The 16769-nt window shown below is 32.7% G+C and overlaps 3 protein-coding genes across 3 annotated transcripts; all 3 read right to left on the reverse strand.

The window, feature by feature from the left end:
* Positions 1-252: 252 nt before the first annotated feature.
* Positions 253-6108, reverse strand: LOC108733513 (myrosinase 1-like). The gene is made up of 9 exons (XM_025974532.1): positions 6010-6108; positions 5841-5935; positions 5072-5647; positions 4911-4999; positions 4408-4841; positions 3299-3611; positions 1344-1481; positions 1143-1249; positions 253-551 (listed from the first exon to the last, which is right to left on the reverse strand). Exons 1-9 carry the CDS (start codon positions 6069-6071, stop codon positions 422-424), a joined length of 1944 nt encoding a protein of 647 aa, XP_025830317.1. The 5' UTR covers positions 6072-6108; the 3' UTR covers positions 253-421.
* A 3294-nt stretch (positions 6109-9402) lies between these two features.
* On the reverse strand, positions 9403-12727 carry LOC108733511 (myrosinase 1-like). Its single transcript, XM_018464683.1, has 8 exons — positions 12621-12727; positions 12452-12546; positions 11789-12364; positions 11629-11717; positions 11266-11562; positions 10201-10335; positions 10039-10145; positions 9403-9869 (listed from the first exon to the last, which is right to left on the reverse strand). The coding sequence occupies exons 1-8, from the start codon at positions 12680-12682 to the stop codon at positions 9740-9742; spliced, it is 1491 nt and encodes a 496-aa protein (XP_018320185.1). The 5' UTR covers positions 12683-12727; the 3' UTR covers positions 9403-9739.
* Positions 12728-14069: 1342 nt separating this feature from the next.
* LOC108733515 (myrosinase 1-like) lies at positions 14070-16767 on the reverse strand. Its single transcript, XM_025974487.1, has 8 exons — positions 16695-16767; positions 16499-16593; positions 15784-16359; positions 15229-15317; positions 14707-15006; positions 14516-14650; positions 14354-14460; positions 14070-14284 (listed from the first exon to the last, which is right to left on the reverse strand). The coding sequence occupies exons 1-8, from the start codon at positions 16754-16756 to the stop codon at positions 14155-14157; spliced, it is 1494 nt and encodes a 497-aa protein (XP_025830272.1). The 5' UTR covers positions 16757-16767; the 3' UTR covers positions 14070-14154.
* Between the last annotated feature and the right edge of the window lie 2 nt (positions 16768-16769).

Genomic DNA, 16769 nt, shown 5'->3' on the forward strand with positions numbered 1-16769 from the left:
CGAGTCTGCTCAGATTCAAATCTTTCTGTGCTTTCCATGGGCGAAAATATTGTATCAGACAGTTTGTCACTCTCTTTTGTCTTTATTTCGTTCGTCTTATCTTTCTTACCGCAATCATCACCACCACGCACACATTCTCACGATTCATAAAAGAAGACTGAAGAGGGTCTTCTCTCACTCTCACTCCCACTCTCCGGCGTAGTCCGGAGGGACTGCTCACCATTAGAAGGTGGTAAAAAATAAAACACCCAATCTGATTTTTGTGCCCTTTTACGGATATATTCGTTTTTAATACCGTCTTAAAAATGAACTGTTAGTAAATAATATACAAGTGTATTTGTTACGGTTTATGAAAAGTAACTTTTATTGTAAAACACAAATTTTTGGAACTTTCTGAGAAGTAGGTAGATAGATACATTTTTTAAAAAATTCTTTCGTAACTCACTACTGTTCTGTTTCCAATGACGTTTTTAAAGAAGTGTGCTGACGATTTTGGAATTCTAGGACGATCGGGATCAGTAAAATTCACATAATAAATTCCATATTTACGCCTGAAAGAAGAGATAATAATATAGGTATACTTTGTATGTATTTGCTATAAAAATTAGTATCAATAAATAAACGATTGATGAATATTACTAGAAGATGTCACAATCAAATTCTTGTTAAATGTTAAATTTTCTTTTGGGGCAACTGACGCCGCCAGGCCGTCTCTTTCTATCCGATTATAATTCACCGCTTGTATATTCACTTTGTATTTATTTTAATATTATTGTTTTTAAAAGGACATTGTTAAATGTTTGAAATATTTCAAATCAGTGATGATAATATTATTGAATCGAAATAACGAAAGTATTTTTTTAACTCTATATTATTTGTTTTATCCTAACTCATATTATAATTGAGAAATTTATTTAGAAAAACATACTGTTCCCGAGGAATAGAAAAATTAGTTTTATGAAGTCGTCGGTGATTTTTGACATGTACTTATTCAGGACATCAACGCGACCGAAGCCACGGGTAAAATCTTGTTAATTATAAATTCTATCTACTATCTACGTCTCGTGACGGCCAACTTATTCTTATTTTAGTTTTTTACACGAACTTTATTTACTGGGTTAGGTGTTATTTATGTTTCTTACGTATATCCTATATTCCATTCAAAATTATCCATTAAACTCCATGCTGTGTAGGCAATAACCCTGACATTATCAATATGAATGGCTTCTAAGACAGCTTCAAGAAATTGCTAAAAAATTAGTTTGTGGTGAATACAAATTAATCCAATATATTCTTACCCTTTTGATGTATGTTATAAGGGTATCTACAATTGTTGAACTTACGCCATAAAATGAAACTCTCTCCCTATCATCGATGGTTTCAAAATCAGCACCATATCCATTTTCTGTCACAAAGATTTCAGGATCATTATACGTATTTTTCAACCAAGCCAACAAACTTCTGAAACCCCACGGAACAACCTAGGGCAGTAAATGGTTTTGATTTTGGTACGAATGTTAGCTCCTACATTGTTTTACAACTACTTTATGGAAATATGTACTGTGCATTTACCAACTACCTGTTCAGACCTCTAATATTGGATGTGCAACCCATTTGAAACGAAAAACTTTTCTTACAAATTTAACGTAATTTAATATGTGATAACGCTCCGTTATTTAAGTATTTTCACATTTTAGTTGTTTCATATTCGGTCTAATGACGAAAATAGACTTACATCTTTTTAAAAAGAGATGCCACGCTAAATTTAACTTCACTACCATGCATGTTTAGCTTTCTATTAGGAAAAACAATGTCGAAATAGATATTTTAAATCTAGAGCACCAAACAAATTAATTTAGCAATTTCTCATATTTTTCAATTAGCGATAATTGTGCTACCAACACTATTAATGACAATAGAATTGTGGGGATACATGTACAGGGGCAAAAGGTTTGTATGCTTAGATTAGCAGATGTTATAGCACTATTAGCATTTAGCAAGGAGGGTTGGAGATAGTTTTAAATAAAATGGAAGCGGTATTGTCCAAACAGTACTGTATAAAAATAAATAAAAGTAAAACGAAAATACTGGTATGGAAGGGAAGAAGAAATAGGGAAAGGGCGAATATAAAGACAGGAGACGAAAAATTAGACGAAGTGCTGGCTTTTGGTATTTAGGAAGTCAGATAAGGTAAGGCGGATGGAGTAGTAGGGATATAAAGCAGAGGATAGAGAAGGGTCGAGTCGCCTTCAATAAAAAGAAGTCACTTCTATGCTCCAGAACGGTTAATTTAGACATTCGAAAAAGATTTTGAAGGTGTGTTTGGAGCGTGCCAAACATGAACGGTATGAACGGTACGATATAGTGGATAGAGAGGGTTAGAAATGAAGGTGTACTAGAAAGAATAGGTGAACAGAGGACTCTATGGAAGTTAATAAGAAATAGGCGAGATAGGTTGGTAGGACACATTCTCAGGCATGAAGGGCTAGTCAGAGACATATTAGAAGCAGAAGCAGTAGTTAGGAGGTGGAGAGGTACATCTAGATTGGGATATTGTTAGCAAATAGTAAATGATGTGGGATGTTCTAGTTTTAGGAAAATGCGATGTCAATAAGTCGAATAAACATAAAATGTGCAAATTTTGAAATGCAGCAGTTTTCCTATATTCGCCAAAAGTAATTTTTTCTTAAAAAATGAGATGGAGAAATGGATTCCGAAGTATAGACAAGAAGTTAACGAATAGCCTGCATGCGGGGTGAGCCACACTTTGTCGTCAAGTTAACGCAAAAGTGAGAAGTATTTCAGTTGCTTTTTGAAACAATGGTCTTGGAGTTGCGATTTTATTTTCATTTTCTCATCCAGACTTTTGATGATAATTTATATAAATATGATAATGAGAAGCTTCGTGGTGCCGAAAAAATTGAAAATCGCTATCGGTGAATACAGCGAAATGGTAATCAAATAACAATAAGTATGAATGGTGAGTTAACTTTGATATTTGACAAATTGGTAAAGGCTTTTAGTTAGACTGTCCTGATTATAGGGTCTAAAGGCTTTTGTTCTGCTTTTTATTTCTTTTTCAATTTTAAGGTATATCAGCAATACGAAATGTTCTCATCAAATAGTGAGTGAAGTGGCGAAATAGAGATAAACATCACAATGATTTAAATTCACATAATCCTCTGATTCCTGCTTTTACCTGATATTATATCGTTAACGATGTATATTTGTATGTACAATTTTTTAAATTAAACAAATAAACGCATACTTTAGGTAGGCATTATATGCAGTATCTTACCATTAAACCGTCGTTCAGGTTCGTACCATTAAGACGCCAATAGGTAGCCTGATAATCATTGTGATAAGAAGTGTCTTGAAGAGTGCTCGGAGCATGACTAACTGAATATGAATTGTAGTGATTTAAACCCATAAAATCAGAAGTTCCTTTTATATAGTTTATTTCATCTTGGGTAAACTGTGGTAGTCTCGATCGTTTATAACCTTCTAAAGAGCTCTGAGCCGCTATATATTCTTTTACAACTTCAGGATAATCTCCTTCAGATGAAAAAATTGGTTGTATGTGCATACCGTACTGAAAATATAGTGCGTTTTAGACTTTTCTACATTTGTATAGTTTATCTGTGATATGCTAGTTCATTACCCAANAATACAGAGTATTCACACTTATATATATCTCATTTGGAACCATAATTTTTGCTTGGAAATTTTTGTGATTATTTTAGTTTTTTCATATTCAACCTAATGACAAAAAAAGGCTTACATCTTTTTAACAGCAGATGCTACACCATGTAGAACTTCACTACCGTGCTCTTGTATAAGAAAAACAATTTTGCAGTCAGAAGTTGAAAAATATGTTTGAGACCTAAACGACCAAAGCAGTTAATTTTATCATTTTCTCATTTTTTTCAAATAGCTACAGATAATCTATGTTACTAATCTGTCGATTAACTACTTGAGAATTTTTATGTCAACGGGTCGAATGAACGCAAAATGCAGCAGGTTTCCAATATTCGCCCAAGTGACATTTTTTTTCTTAAAAAATGAGGTGTACAATTGGATTCTGAAGTATGGACATGAAGTTAATGATCAACTTGATTTCAGGGAGGATTAGAATTAATCGTCAAGCTAAGGCACGAATATAGAAAACTGCTATCTGAAACTATGGACTTAGATCGTTACAGGTCTTTGATGAGAAATTATATAAGCAAAAGAGGAAATTGTAATTACACTAATAAAGAAATTTTAATTTAGCAATAACCTTGCATGACGACTTAAAAGCTTAATAGCAAAAATTAAATAATTTCGAGGTTGACCACCACAATACGAAATGTCCTCGTGAAATAGAGAGTGAAGTGGATAAATTGAAATAAAAATCACAATTATCTAAATTCGCACAATGCTCTAATTTCTGTCTTCACTTCATATGATTCCGTTGAAGTCATGTATATTTGTATATGTATAATATTTTTTAAATTAGACCAAGAAACCCATATCTTATGTAAGCATTGTATACGTCCTCTTACCCGTGCAGTATCAGAGTCTTCCATGTTCGAACTACTAAGCCAGTAGCTAGCCTGAATGTCATTGTAATAAGAAGTTTCTAAACTAGTGCTTGAGGCATTGGTGGCTAAATATGTATTATAGTGATTTAAACCCATAAAGTCAGAGGTTCCTTTTATATAGTTTATTTCATCTTGGGTAAACTGTGGTAGTCTCGATCGTTTATAACCTTCTAAAGAGCTCTGAGCCGCTATATATTCTTTTACAACTTCAGGATAATCTCCTTCAGATGAAAAAATTGGTTGTATGTGCATACCGTACTGAAAATATAGTGCGTTTTAGACTTTTCTACATTTGTATAGTTTATCTGTGATATGCTAGTTCATTACCCAAAACTGCCGTATTCTTTCTGCAGCTACCTCATCATTCGTAGTATTTGGTTCAAACCATTCAGCACTTATTGAGATAGCGATTTTACCTGAATGTCAGTAAAAAAAAACAATTGAAAAGTATAGTATTTTTATGACATGCTTTTGATTATTTTACAAACCTTCGTATTTGGATCTGTATGTCGTATTATATAGATGATAAGCAGCAGCATGAGCTTTCAGTAGATTATGGCCGCAGAGATAGTCGGCAATCCCTGACATTGTTAGACCAGGGGCAAACGTTCCATCACCATAAGCATACACACAAGTTTGAAAAGGTTCATTAAAAGTTAACCAATATTTAACTCGATCGCCGAAATGTTCAAAAGCCGTTCTTGCGTATTCAGTATAGTAGGTGATAAACTTAGGATTTGTCAATCCTCCTAAATCCATAAGGCTTTGTGGAAGATCCCAATGGAACAGAGTAACCATAGCCGTAATGTTATTGGCCGCAAGTAAATTAAGGATATTGTTGTAATAATTAATGCCTTCGTAATTAACATTGTATGGAAATCCACTTGGGAAAATTCTTGTCCACGATAGAGAAAATCTGTAGAAATCTACTCCTAACTCCTTAAGAAGTTTGATATCTTCTTCGTATTTGTGATAGGAATCGCATGCTATGTCACCATTGCTTCCGTCAAGGATCCTTTCTGGGTGATCGTGAGTATACCTATCCCAGATGTTTTCACCTTTCCCTTAAAAATATGAAATGCGTCTTTAAATTAAGTATAGCTAAGCCACTTGATAGAAGGATGAAGAGTTTCTTAATTTGAAACAAAGATTTTCTCAGGCATCGCGAGTTAAAACAAAAGAATTATTTTCCATTACGATTTGCATTTATATCGATTGTTGTTGATTTGATACATTGCAGAAACTAAAATTTCATACCACTTTCGTTCCATGCTCCTTCGATTTGGTATGCTGAAGTTGCCGTCCCAAACAAAAAGTTGTCAGGAAAGGTGTAGCTAGTTGCCCAGCACCCTCTTAAACAATAATGTTAATATAGAAAAATGATATCTTTAGTGTATACGTGTAATGGTGGTAACGGTTTACCTACCTGTGAAGAACTGCAAAAAGAGCAAATATGTTAAAGGCACTAAACATATTGAACAATTGCATTAACTGCTATGATTTTTTAAATTTCGGATTTATATAAAGCAATCTGTGTAAGCGATTAGATAAATTATACGGACCCTAAGAAATGATAGGATATTTATTGTATTATTTAAAATTTTATGGGTGTAAATTGCAGTTTTGTATGTTACCTACCTTTAACATACAGAATCGGCAGATCAAGGGAAATACTTATTATTTTTATTTTGATATCAATTTTATGATATTCATATATGTCGGTATAAATTTTCAGTGGTGGCGAAGAATAACATTTTTCAATCCTATCAAATAGTGTTGTATACAAATTAAGTTATTTATATTATTTTTACAACGAAATTGCAGATACAAATAGATATGTAGTTTTAAGTAAGATTTTCGTTTTTGAGGCAAAAAATAGGAAATGTGCGAAAAACCAGTTGTTGTAAATTGTCATGTACCTCGTTTTCTATTTTATCGTCTCTCTCTACATTTTATCTATCTGCCCTTGTTCTTTCCTTTATTTATGACTTTTCTGTATTCTCGACCACTAATCACATATCCTTCTCTTTCCAGTTACTAATGTATCTGTGCTGTCTTTCTCTACCTCACCACCTTCTCACCCTTAAGAAGCCTGCCATCAGCACCAACAAGAGAGTTCCAAAGTTACTGTCAAGCCGCACGTTTTGATTTTTCACCATTTCATTTCACCGTTTGTTCACCGTTATTTCTTCTATTTACCGTGGAGTTCACCGTTTGTATGCCGATTGATGACATTGTATATAGATCAACAGATATTATAAAACTTACAGTGTTTAGGATTGTTAGGAAGTTTCATGCGATCAACACGCCGCCGATCCAGGTTCACCAAATCGTATGAAATACCAATTATAAAAAAGAAATCTCCCGCAGAGTATCTGAATGTAGTCTTGATAAACACCTAATTGTTCAAAACAATTGTAGAGTTTATTAGTAAAGCATTATTTCTGAAGCATCATAGGGTTTTTTTTATTTACGGTTGTTTAATAAAGAATGCTGCTTTTTAAATGTAATTACTCCTTTCAACTCGATCTAGCATTATAATTTTATTCACTATCACACTATTTTAACAATTTTGAGTGACTTTTAGACGGCAAAGGTACCTGTTTTTTCATGAATTATAAACATTTTCATAAAATTAGATAAATTGTAAATTAGATTTAAGGAATAGGATATTCTCCGGTAAGCCGTTCCACAATATACAAGTCTACAAACGGAAAAAAAGTGAATGAACATGAATCTTTTTCTTCTTGGTTAAGGGCTATAGGCTTAGAGATATATTTGAAGTAGAACAGGAGAAAAGAGTAGAGGTAGACTTAGATTAGATAATTCACAAATATTTAAGGACGTGGATGTTTTTATTTTAGGGAAATTTAGTTCAAGATAGGCAAGAGTGGAAGGTGTGTATCCAACTGGTCTTAGGACTGACGACATTGTGACGATAATGATGAGTTTGGCTAAACTTAAACAGTTCTCTCGAACTATGGAAGGATGGCAGACTTCTAAAAATAAACAAATTCGTTAATTCCGAAAAATCGATAGTCATTTACAATCTTAAAGCTAAATTAATAGTTGTGGATGATGCGTCTTGACACTAATGTCGATAAATTAAGTTTGAGTTAAATATTAGAATATTTATGTTTAAAATAGTCAAAATCAACAGCACGAAGAAATTTATATTTTATAATTCTCAATTATATATGAATATCAGGTGATATATGGGCTTCAAACAACAGATCCATATGTAAGGCTAGGAAGAACAAGCATCGTATACTTATAAACATCTCAAAGACAAAAAACTTTTAAGTTAATTAATCGAAAACCAACATATGAATCCCAAAGTGCCGTATGCCCTAAATATAACATTCATAATATGGTTCTAATGAGAAAGAAAGCACATAGATAATGCCAAAATCGGAGGTCATCATTCGGCCTGGCCAAAACTGCATCACTGAGTATCTAATCTAATAATCTGAACCAAGAAAGGGAAATTTATTTATTTACTGAACTCATTAATAACCGATATCAATAACATTGGAAAACTTATCATTACATAATCAGCATAGACAAGTATTTGAACATGTTCAAAGGACTCGGATGAGTCATTAATAAAAAGTATAAATAAAATAGAGCCTAAATAAGAGCCCAGACGTCAGTAAGAAATTTAGACTCAAATCCATTAATTCTGATAAATTACCAACGACCGGTTATGTAAGATGCTAGTCATTTGAAAAGGTCACCTTTAGTTTAGACTATAATGTGAAATGCTCGGCATTATCGAAAACTTTGGAAAAATCAATGCAAATCCCTTCAACTTGATAAGGATAGTTAAATGAATTAACAATATAGTTATTAAAAACAAGTTAATTAGTAATAATAGAGCGTTTTCTCACAAAGCTATGCTATTGACTGATAATATGTCATATAGATATACGAATCGGCAATAAAATCGGCAACATGTCAAATAATTTTGATAGGGTACTACGAATTGAGATAGGACGATACTTTTTAATACCCAGTTTATATTGAATATTGGAAGGACGTAAGAAAGTTTTTACCAGCTTAGAAACGAAAGTTAATTGCAATGTCTTAATGAAAAGAGTATAAGAATTGGTGACTTAAGAGCTGGCCAAATTAGGGAATGGAATCTACACCAGAATTAACATTACGTTTAATGATCTTAAATGTCTCTGCTGAAATGGTGAACTGATTATCATATAAATTAAAGTTTTCCAGTAATGAGAGGTAGAATAAAGTTGAGTTAATTGAACTAAAACGATTCGAAAACAAATTGTAAATATCAAATTTATTAGAAGATATTAGATCTTTTTGCAAATAAAGAATTACCGTTACATTTCCTAGCTCAGCAGTCAGAGCATTGGTGTGTAAAGTCAAAGGTCTAGGGTTCGATTCCCGGCAAGGACGAGAGCAGCAAGAATTACTGAAGTGAAGCTTCTTTACGCACGATAGGGTAAGTTCGTTTCATACGAGTTGCTATGTAACGAAACCATGAAACGGATGTGCCCCCTCTATTCGGTCACGTAGTCGAGTTCGTAGTGGGGATAGCTTGAGCCGTGAGCGCGCTTCAGTGTAACGTTCGTTACAGGCAACTCCGGCATGTATAGTGCAAAATTTAATTTCATAGTGTACAAATAATACCATTAAACCAATTCCTTAACCCCTATCCCGGTATGTTTGTGTGTTTGAAGGAGTTGTTTCACTTCAGTAGCGTGTTGTATAATTACACGTTGTATTTTTTTGTATAGTATCTACAAATTTTAAGATGAATGTGCTTAAAAGTTTTATTGTATTATTGATAAAAACGTATTATTTACATTTATTACATTTAAAACATATTTAACCCTAATGTCGGATACAGTAAACTTGTAATAAAGACTAATTTATCATGTAATGCGACTTCAGATTTTTTCACATTAGAAATTAAATGTTATTTAATGAGGAAAATCTTCTTAATTCAAAAAATAATTGTAGTCTTTTAAGCAAAATAAAGGAATGTTACCCTACAATAGTACAACGTAATACAATACAAATGATAAAGTAAAGTACTAAACAACCAATAAGTTTGGTGTTACTTTTATGAAAAGTAACGCTTATGGAGCCTTATAAACTGTATATACATAGGTAGGTAGGCCTTCATTTTAAACAACTCTGTCATAACTCACTACTGTTCTGTTTCCAATGACGTTTTTAATGAAATATGCCGACGATTTTGGAATTCTAGGACGATCGGGATCAGTAAAATTTACATAATAAATTCCATATTTATACCTGAAAGGAGAGGAAAGAACAAATACATAATATGTTTCCGCTATAAAAATTAATATCAATAAATAAGTGACTGATGGAATGTTACTAAAACATGACACAAGCAAATTTTTGCTGTATTCTAGTTCTTTACACACACTTTATTTGCTGAATTATTATTTATATTTCTTACTCATATCCCAAATTCCATTCAAAGTTATCCATTAAAGTCCAGGCGGTGTAGGCAATAACCTTAACATTATCAATATAGATGGCTTCCAAGAGAGCTTCAAGATATTGCTATAAAATTAGTTTACGGTGAGTACAAATTTTAATGTGAGAGAAAAGAACTTACGCCATAAAATGAAATTCTCCCTCTGTCGTCAATGTCACCGAAATCGTAGTATCCATTTTCCGTCACAAAGATTTCTGGATCATTGAACGTATTTTTTACCCACACCAATAATTTTCTGAAACCCCACGGGACAATCTAAAGCAGTAAATGGTTTCAATTTTGCTATTTTTTTTTCACTATTTAAGTAAATACAGAGTATTCACACTTATATATATCTCATTTGGAACCATAATTTTTGCTTGGAAATTTTTGTGATTATTTTAGTTTTTTCATATTCAACCTAATGACAAAAAAAGGCTTACATCTTTTTAACAGCAGATGCTACACCATGTAGAACTTCACTACCGTGCTCTTGTATAAGAAAAACAATTTTGCAGTCAGAAGTTGAAAAATATGTTTGAGACCTAAACGACCAAAGCAGTTAATTTTATCATTTTCTCATTTTTTTCAAATAGCTACAGATAATCTATGTTACTAATCTGTCGATTAACTACTTGAGAATTTTTATGTCAACGGGTCGAATGAACGCAAAATGCAGCAGGTTTCCAATATTCGCCCAAGTGACATTTTTTTTCTTAAAAAATGAGGTGTACAATTGGATTCTGAAGTATGGACATGAAGTTAATGATCAACTTGATTTCAGGGAGGATTAGAATTAATCGTCAAGCTAAGGCACGAATATAGAAAACTGCTATCTGAAACTATGGACTTAGATCGTTACAGGTCTTTGATGAGAAATTATATAAGCAAAAGAGGAAATTGTAATTACACTAATAAAGAAATTTTAATTTAGCAATAACCTTGCATGACGACTTAAAAGCTTAATAGCAAAAATTAAATAATTTCGAGGTTGACCACCACAATACGAAATGTCCTCGTGAAATAGAGAGTGAAGTGGATAAATTGAAATAAAAATCACAATTATCTAAATTCGCACAATGCTCTAATTTCTGTCTTCACTTCATATGATTCCGTTGAAGTCATGTATATTTGTATATGTATAATATTTTTTAAATTAGACCAAGAAACCCATATCTTATGTAAGCATTGTATACGTCCTCTTACCCGTGCAGTATCAGAGTCTTCCATGTTCGAACTACTAAGCCAGTAGCTAGCCTGAATGTCATTGTAATAAGAAGTTTCTAAACTAGTGCTTGAGGCATTGGTGGCTAAATATGTATTATAGTGATTTAAACCCATAAAGTCAGAGGTTCCTTTTATATAGTTTATTTCATCTGGGGTAAACTGTGGTAGTCTCGATCGTTTATAACCTTCTAAAGAGCTTTGAGTCGCTATATATTCTTTTACTACTTCAGGATAATCTCCTTCAGATGAAAAAATTGGATGCATGTGTATACCATACTGAAAATATAGTATTGTTTCGATACGTCTACATTATCGTATGTTATGTTAGTCAGTATTCATTACCCAGAACTGCCGTACTCGGTCTGCAGCTGCCTCATCATACGTGTTATTTGGTTCAAACCATTCAGCACTTATTGAGATAGCAATTTTCCCTGAATTATCGAAAATCAATTAATAGAATACAGCACTCTTCTTTTTATATGCCTTTAATTATTTTACAAACCTTCGTATTTTGATCTGTATGTCGTATTATACAGATGATAAGCAGCAGCATGAGCTTTAAGTAGATTATGTCCACAGAGATAGTCAGCAATCCCTGACATTCCTAAAGCAGGGGCCAATCTTGTATCGCCATACGAAAACATACAAGTTTGAAAAGGTTCATTAAAAGTTAACCAATATTTAACCCGATCGCCAAAAAATTCAAAAGCTGTTCTTGCGTATTCGGTATAAAATGCAATAAACCTAGGATTTGTCAATCCTCCTAACTCCATAAGTCTTTGTGGAAGATCCCAATGAAATAGAGTAACCATGGCAGTAATGTTATTGGCCGCAAGTAAATTAAGAATCTTGTTGTAATAATTAATGCCTTCGTAATTAACATTGTTTGGAAATCCACTTGGGAAAATTCTTGTCCATGATAAAGAAAATCTATAGAAATCTACTCCTAACTCCTTAAGAAGTTTGATATCTTCTTCGTATTTGTGATAGGAATCGCATGCTATGTCACCATTAGTTCTATCAAGTATCCTTTCTGGGTAGTTATGAGTATACCAATCCCAAGTGTTTTCACCCTTCCCTGTAAAAATATTTAAATTAAGTATAGGTATATCATTCCTTGAGAATTTTATTGATTTAATGAATTCCAAAAACCAATATTTCCTACCACTTTCGTTCCACGCTCCTTCGATTTGGTATGATGACGTTGCCGTCCCAAACAAAAAATTGTCAGGAAAGGTATAGTTAATTGCCCAGCATCCTCTTAAACAATTATGTTAATATAGACAAATAATTAATTAATCCCCCCAATGTATATAATAATAGTAACTGTTTACCTGTCAAAAGCTGCGAAAATAACTAAAATGATAAATACACTAAACATATTGAACAATGGCATTCATCTAAGTACTAAGAGTTATTACATTTCGGAATTATATAAACCAATATGCTTAAACGATTAGATAAATTATACATACCTTAAGAAAAGATAGGATATTTATTGCATTGTTTAATATTTTATAGGTGTAAATTGCAGTTTTGTATGCTACCTATCTGTAACATAGAGAACCGGTAGATCAACGGAAATACTTATAATTTTTATCTTGATATCAATTTTATGATATTCATATATGTCAGTATAATTTTTCAGTGCTGGCAAAGAATAACATTTTTCTATTCTCTATTGTAATGTATTTGTAAACAAAATGATACTAGTTTTACAACAAAATTGTGGAGATGTAATTTTAAGTATGATTTTCGTTTTTGAGGCAACAATAAGAATTGCTATAATACCTGTAAGTATTTTTATATCGTTCAAACTACTTAATATGAAATAAGCTTAATTGTTTCGGCCGAAATTACAATAATGACACTATTTATAAACATTAATTGTATTGCATATTTCTGTTAGTCTGACCCAAAGGTGACTGAGTTCAGACAAAGAGTTAGTAATCAAAATAGTAATTAATGATAATCTGGTCAAATATTAAGAAAAAGTCATTAACTGCGAGTTGGATTTATGTATCGATGGTAATCTTCTATAGTCTACTAATTTGTATTTAGCTGATTCTTATTGTTTCATTAGAAAATATGAATAATACTAAATAAATAGTGTTACGTACAAGCACCGTGTATGTGATAAAATCAATACATCGATTGCCGAAGGATCTTAAAAGCATTAAACGGCAAGCTTTTTAGTAAAAATACCAAAAGTTGTAGCCGCTCGACTCAAGGTAATAAATCATTCGTGAACGACACATAACTGACCGCGTAACAAAAGGATTTCTAGAGTTTTCTAGAAATAAGAGGATCATTCAAGGCGAATGTGGTTTTAAATACGGAGCGAGATAAAATAAGCAGTAGTTTAAGATTTAAATAGTTGTTAAATAAATATTACAAAAATTCGTTATATTAATATTATCTCCGTTATTTGTAAATATGAAATGGCTTAATGTAAAATATTTCAATGCCTACCAACAGCGATGCCTGAAGATTCTATGTGAAAGGGAAGTAGAAGGGAATTAAAAATTTGTATGATTAATCATATAATAAGGCAGGCTATTAATAATAATTATTATATTATTAAATTATATATTAATTACATNAATAAATATAAAAAATTCGTTTAAGTATAACAGACTTGATGCATCGTTTGTGACTGTAAGACAAATTGATTAGAATTTCGATTAGGTGAGACAACTTTAATACAATGCAGCTTCACATTCGTTCGTGAAATATGCCTTGAAATAATAATAATACCTATTTGGTACTTAATTGAAAGCAAATTAAAACGAATTTCAACGATTATTATTAGAGATTATTATTAGAACAAATTACAAACAGATATTCCCAGTCAACAGTCAATATAATTTACGAGAGTGGAGGGTAGTCCCCAACAACCCTGCTGGAGATGACATTTTTATAAAAAGTAGCTGATCGTTTTGCTGTTCTCGGACGATCGGGGTCAGTAAAATTGACGAAATGAATTCCGTATCGGTATCTAAAAATCGTATTTAAAAATAAATTCTGTCCCGCTACGAAAGGCTAATAGTAAATAGCAAATACTTACGTGTATCCAAACCTCCATTCAAAATTGTCCATTAGACTCCAAGCAACATAGCTTCGTACATCCACGTTGTCTTCGTTGATAGCTTCCAGAACTGCTTCAAGATATGACTACGAAACAAGTCTCTATACAGTTAGTTATACGTAATTCACAATATTTATTTACCCCATAGTAAGATACTCTAACGTCATCATCCAACCCTCCATTATCTGGACAACCATTTTCTGTAATGTGAATACTGGGGCTGTTATATGTGTTCTTAATCCACGCTAAAAGCTTCCGGATACCCCATGGAACAATCTAAAATACACGGGTTTGAAGCAAAGAATTTCATTAATACAAAATTGTATAATTACAGGGTCTCTACCGGCTGCATCTATTGGCCAACTAGAATTACGGAACATTACTATTTCCATGTCGTTGTTGTTTGAAACTACATTGTCAGTTGCTGGTGAATATTCCACCAATGCAGTGCTATAATGATTTATTCCAAAGAAATCTGACGTTCCTCTAATGTATTCAATTTCATCCGAAGTGAATTGAGGAAGTCTAGATCTAGAGAAGCCTTGAATAGCACTTCGATTACCAATGTACTCTTTCATTACTTGTGGATAATCACCGGTTGTAGAGAAAATTGGATTTGCGAACCAACCTAACTAAAGGGACAACACAAAACTAATTTTATAAAGAAATTAAAATTTTTTCTGTTTGAATAAGTATTATATTTTTATAAACGAAATGAAGTTGGTAGAGTAATTCGAAGGTACCAGCCTAGGACACTAACAAAAATGACTGATTACTGTTAAGTTCTTCTAACCAGTGAAGTCTAGTGTATACAAACCTAATCGGAATTACAAACTTTTTGTGATTTTACATACCAGGAATTGTAGAGCTCTTTCAGACGCTTCTTGTTCTTCAGGCCTGCTAGGTTCATACCAGGCGGAGTTCAAAACGATACCCATTAAGGCTTAAACGGAAGTTTAAATGTCACTTTCTTTATCATGTAAATATTCGTTGGATGGGTTTTTGTAGTTATAAGGGATTATTTTAAATAAGTAGCAAGCATGTAGGGAGTGGTAAGTCGTTTTCGAGAAAAACGTATTTAGTCTAGTTCTAGGTAAGTAAGTTCCATTGTCACTTTTTACATTCTCCATCAACGTAGCTGATTGACCACCTTATAATGATGATGACATGCGATTCCCTATTGCAACTAGTTAAAACCCTCCAAGACTTGCCACTTATTAATTATCGGTATATCAAGTGATAATTGCTTTACATAATAAGAAATAAAATAATAGTTAATAATAGCTAATCGATCTTTGATTAGGTTCTGAATTTGTCTATCCACGCCGGATTTCGTTGATGAAACAAAACAAGTTCAGAACACTCTGCAGTAATTGAATGTGATTGATTACGATCGAATATATACTCACCATTATTTCTGGCTCTGTAAGTATTATTGAAAAGATGATAAACTGCGGCATGAGATTTTAATAAGTTGTGGGCGCATAGGTAATCAGCTCTACCTGACATGCTTAATGCTGGAGCAAATCCATCAGCTCCATAACCTTGACTACATATTGAAAGTGGCTCATTGAATGTGATCCAATAGTCAATGCGGTCAGAATAATTGTCCAAAAGAATTCTTGCATATTCCGTAAACAATGTTACCATATATGAATTTGTCCAACCACCCAATTCTTGAAGACGTTGAGGAAGATCCCAATGGTAAATATTTAACATGGGTGTTATATTTTGAGCGATAAGCGCATCAATAAGGTTGCTGTAGTATGTGATTCCTTCTTGATTCGGATTGTGTGGATAACCATTCGGAAAGATCCGGTTCCATGATACAGAAAATCTATAAAAGTCAACTCCTAAGTCTTTAAGGAGCGCAATATCTTCCTCATATTTGTGATAGGAGTCACAAGCAATATCTCCATTAGTTCTGTCATAAACATAGTCGGGACTGTTGTGGGTTATGTAATCCCAAATGTTTTCGCCCTTTCCTGTGACAAGCAAATAGAATTGACTATTAGACCATTTGGGATAGACATAAAATTATAACTTATTTCTTTCTAAGTGCGTAGGTTTGGTGAGCTTTTAAATGTTTTAAATTATACCCTTATGCGATAAATAGGTTAGTACCTGATTCATTCCAAGCTCCTTCAATTTGATAGGAGGATGTTGCAGTTCCAAACATAAAATCCGGAGAAAAAGTGTAGTTCGAAGCACATTGTGTACTAAAATTAAATGTCGTGTATAAACAAATAGCATTTTACTGAATTAATAGAGCTAATATTTCGATTGTAGAAAAATATTCAGTAAGTGTATTTGTACTCACTATGCAATCAAACTAAATAAAGTACTTATCCTTAAAAACATGGTGTTGGTGCTAGTTACCATTCTGAATGACACT

Source organism: Agrilus planipennis, unplaced genomic scaffold (assembly GCF_000699045.2).
Source record: "Agrilus planipennis isolate EAB-ADULT unplaced genomic scaffold, Apla_2.0 scaffold44, whole genome shotgun sequence".
NCBI classification, from domain to species: Eukaryota; Metazoa; Arthropoda; class Insecta; order Coleoptera; family Buprestidae; genus Agrilus; species Agrilus planipennis.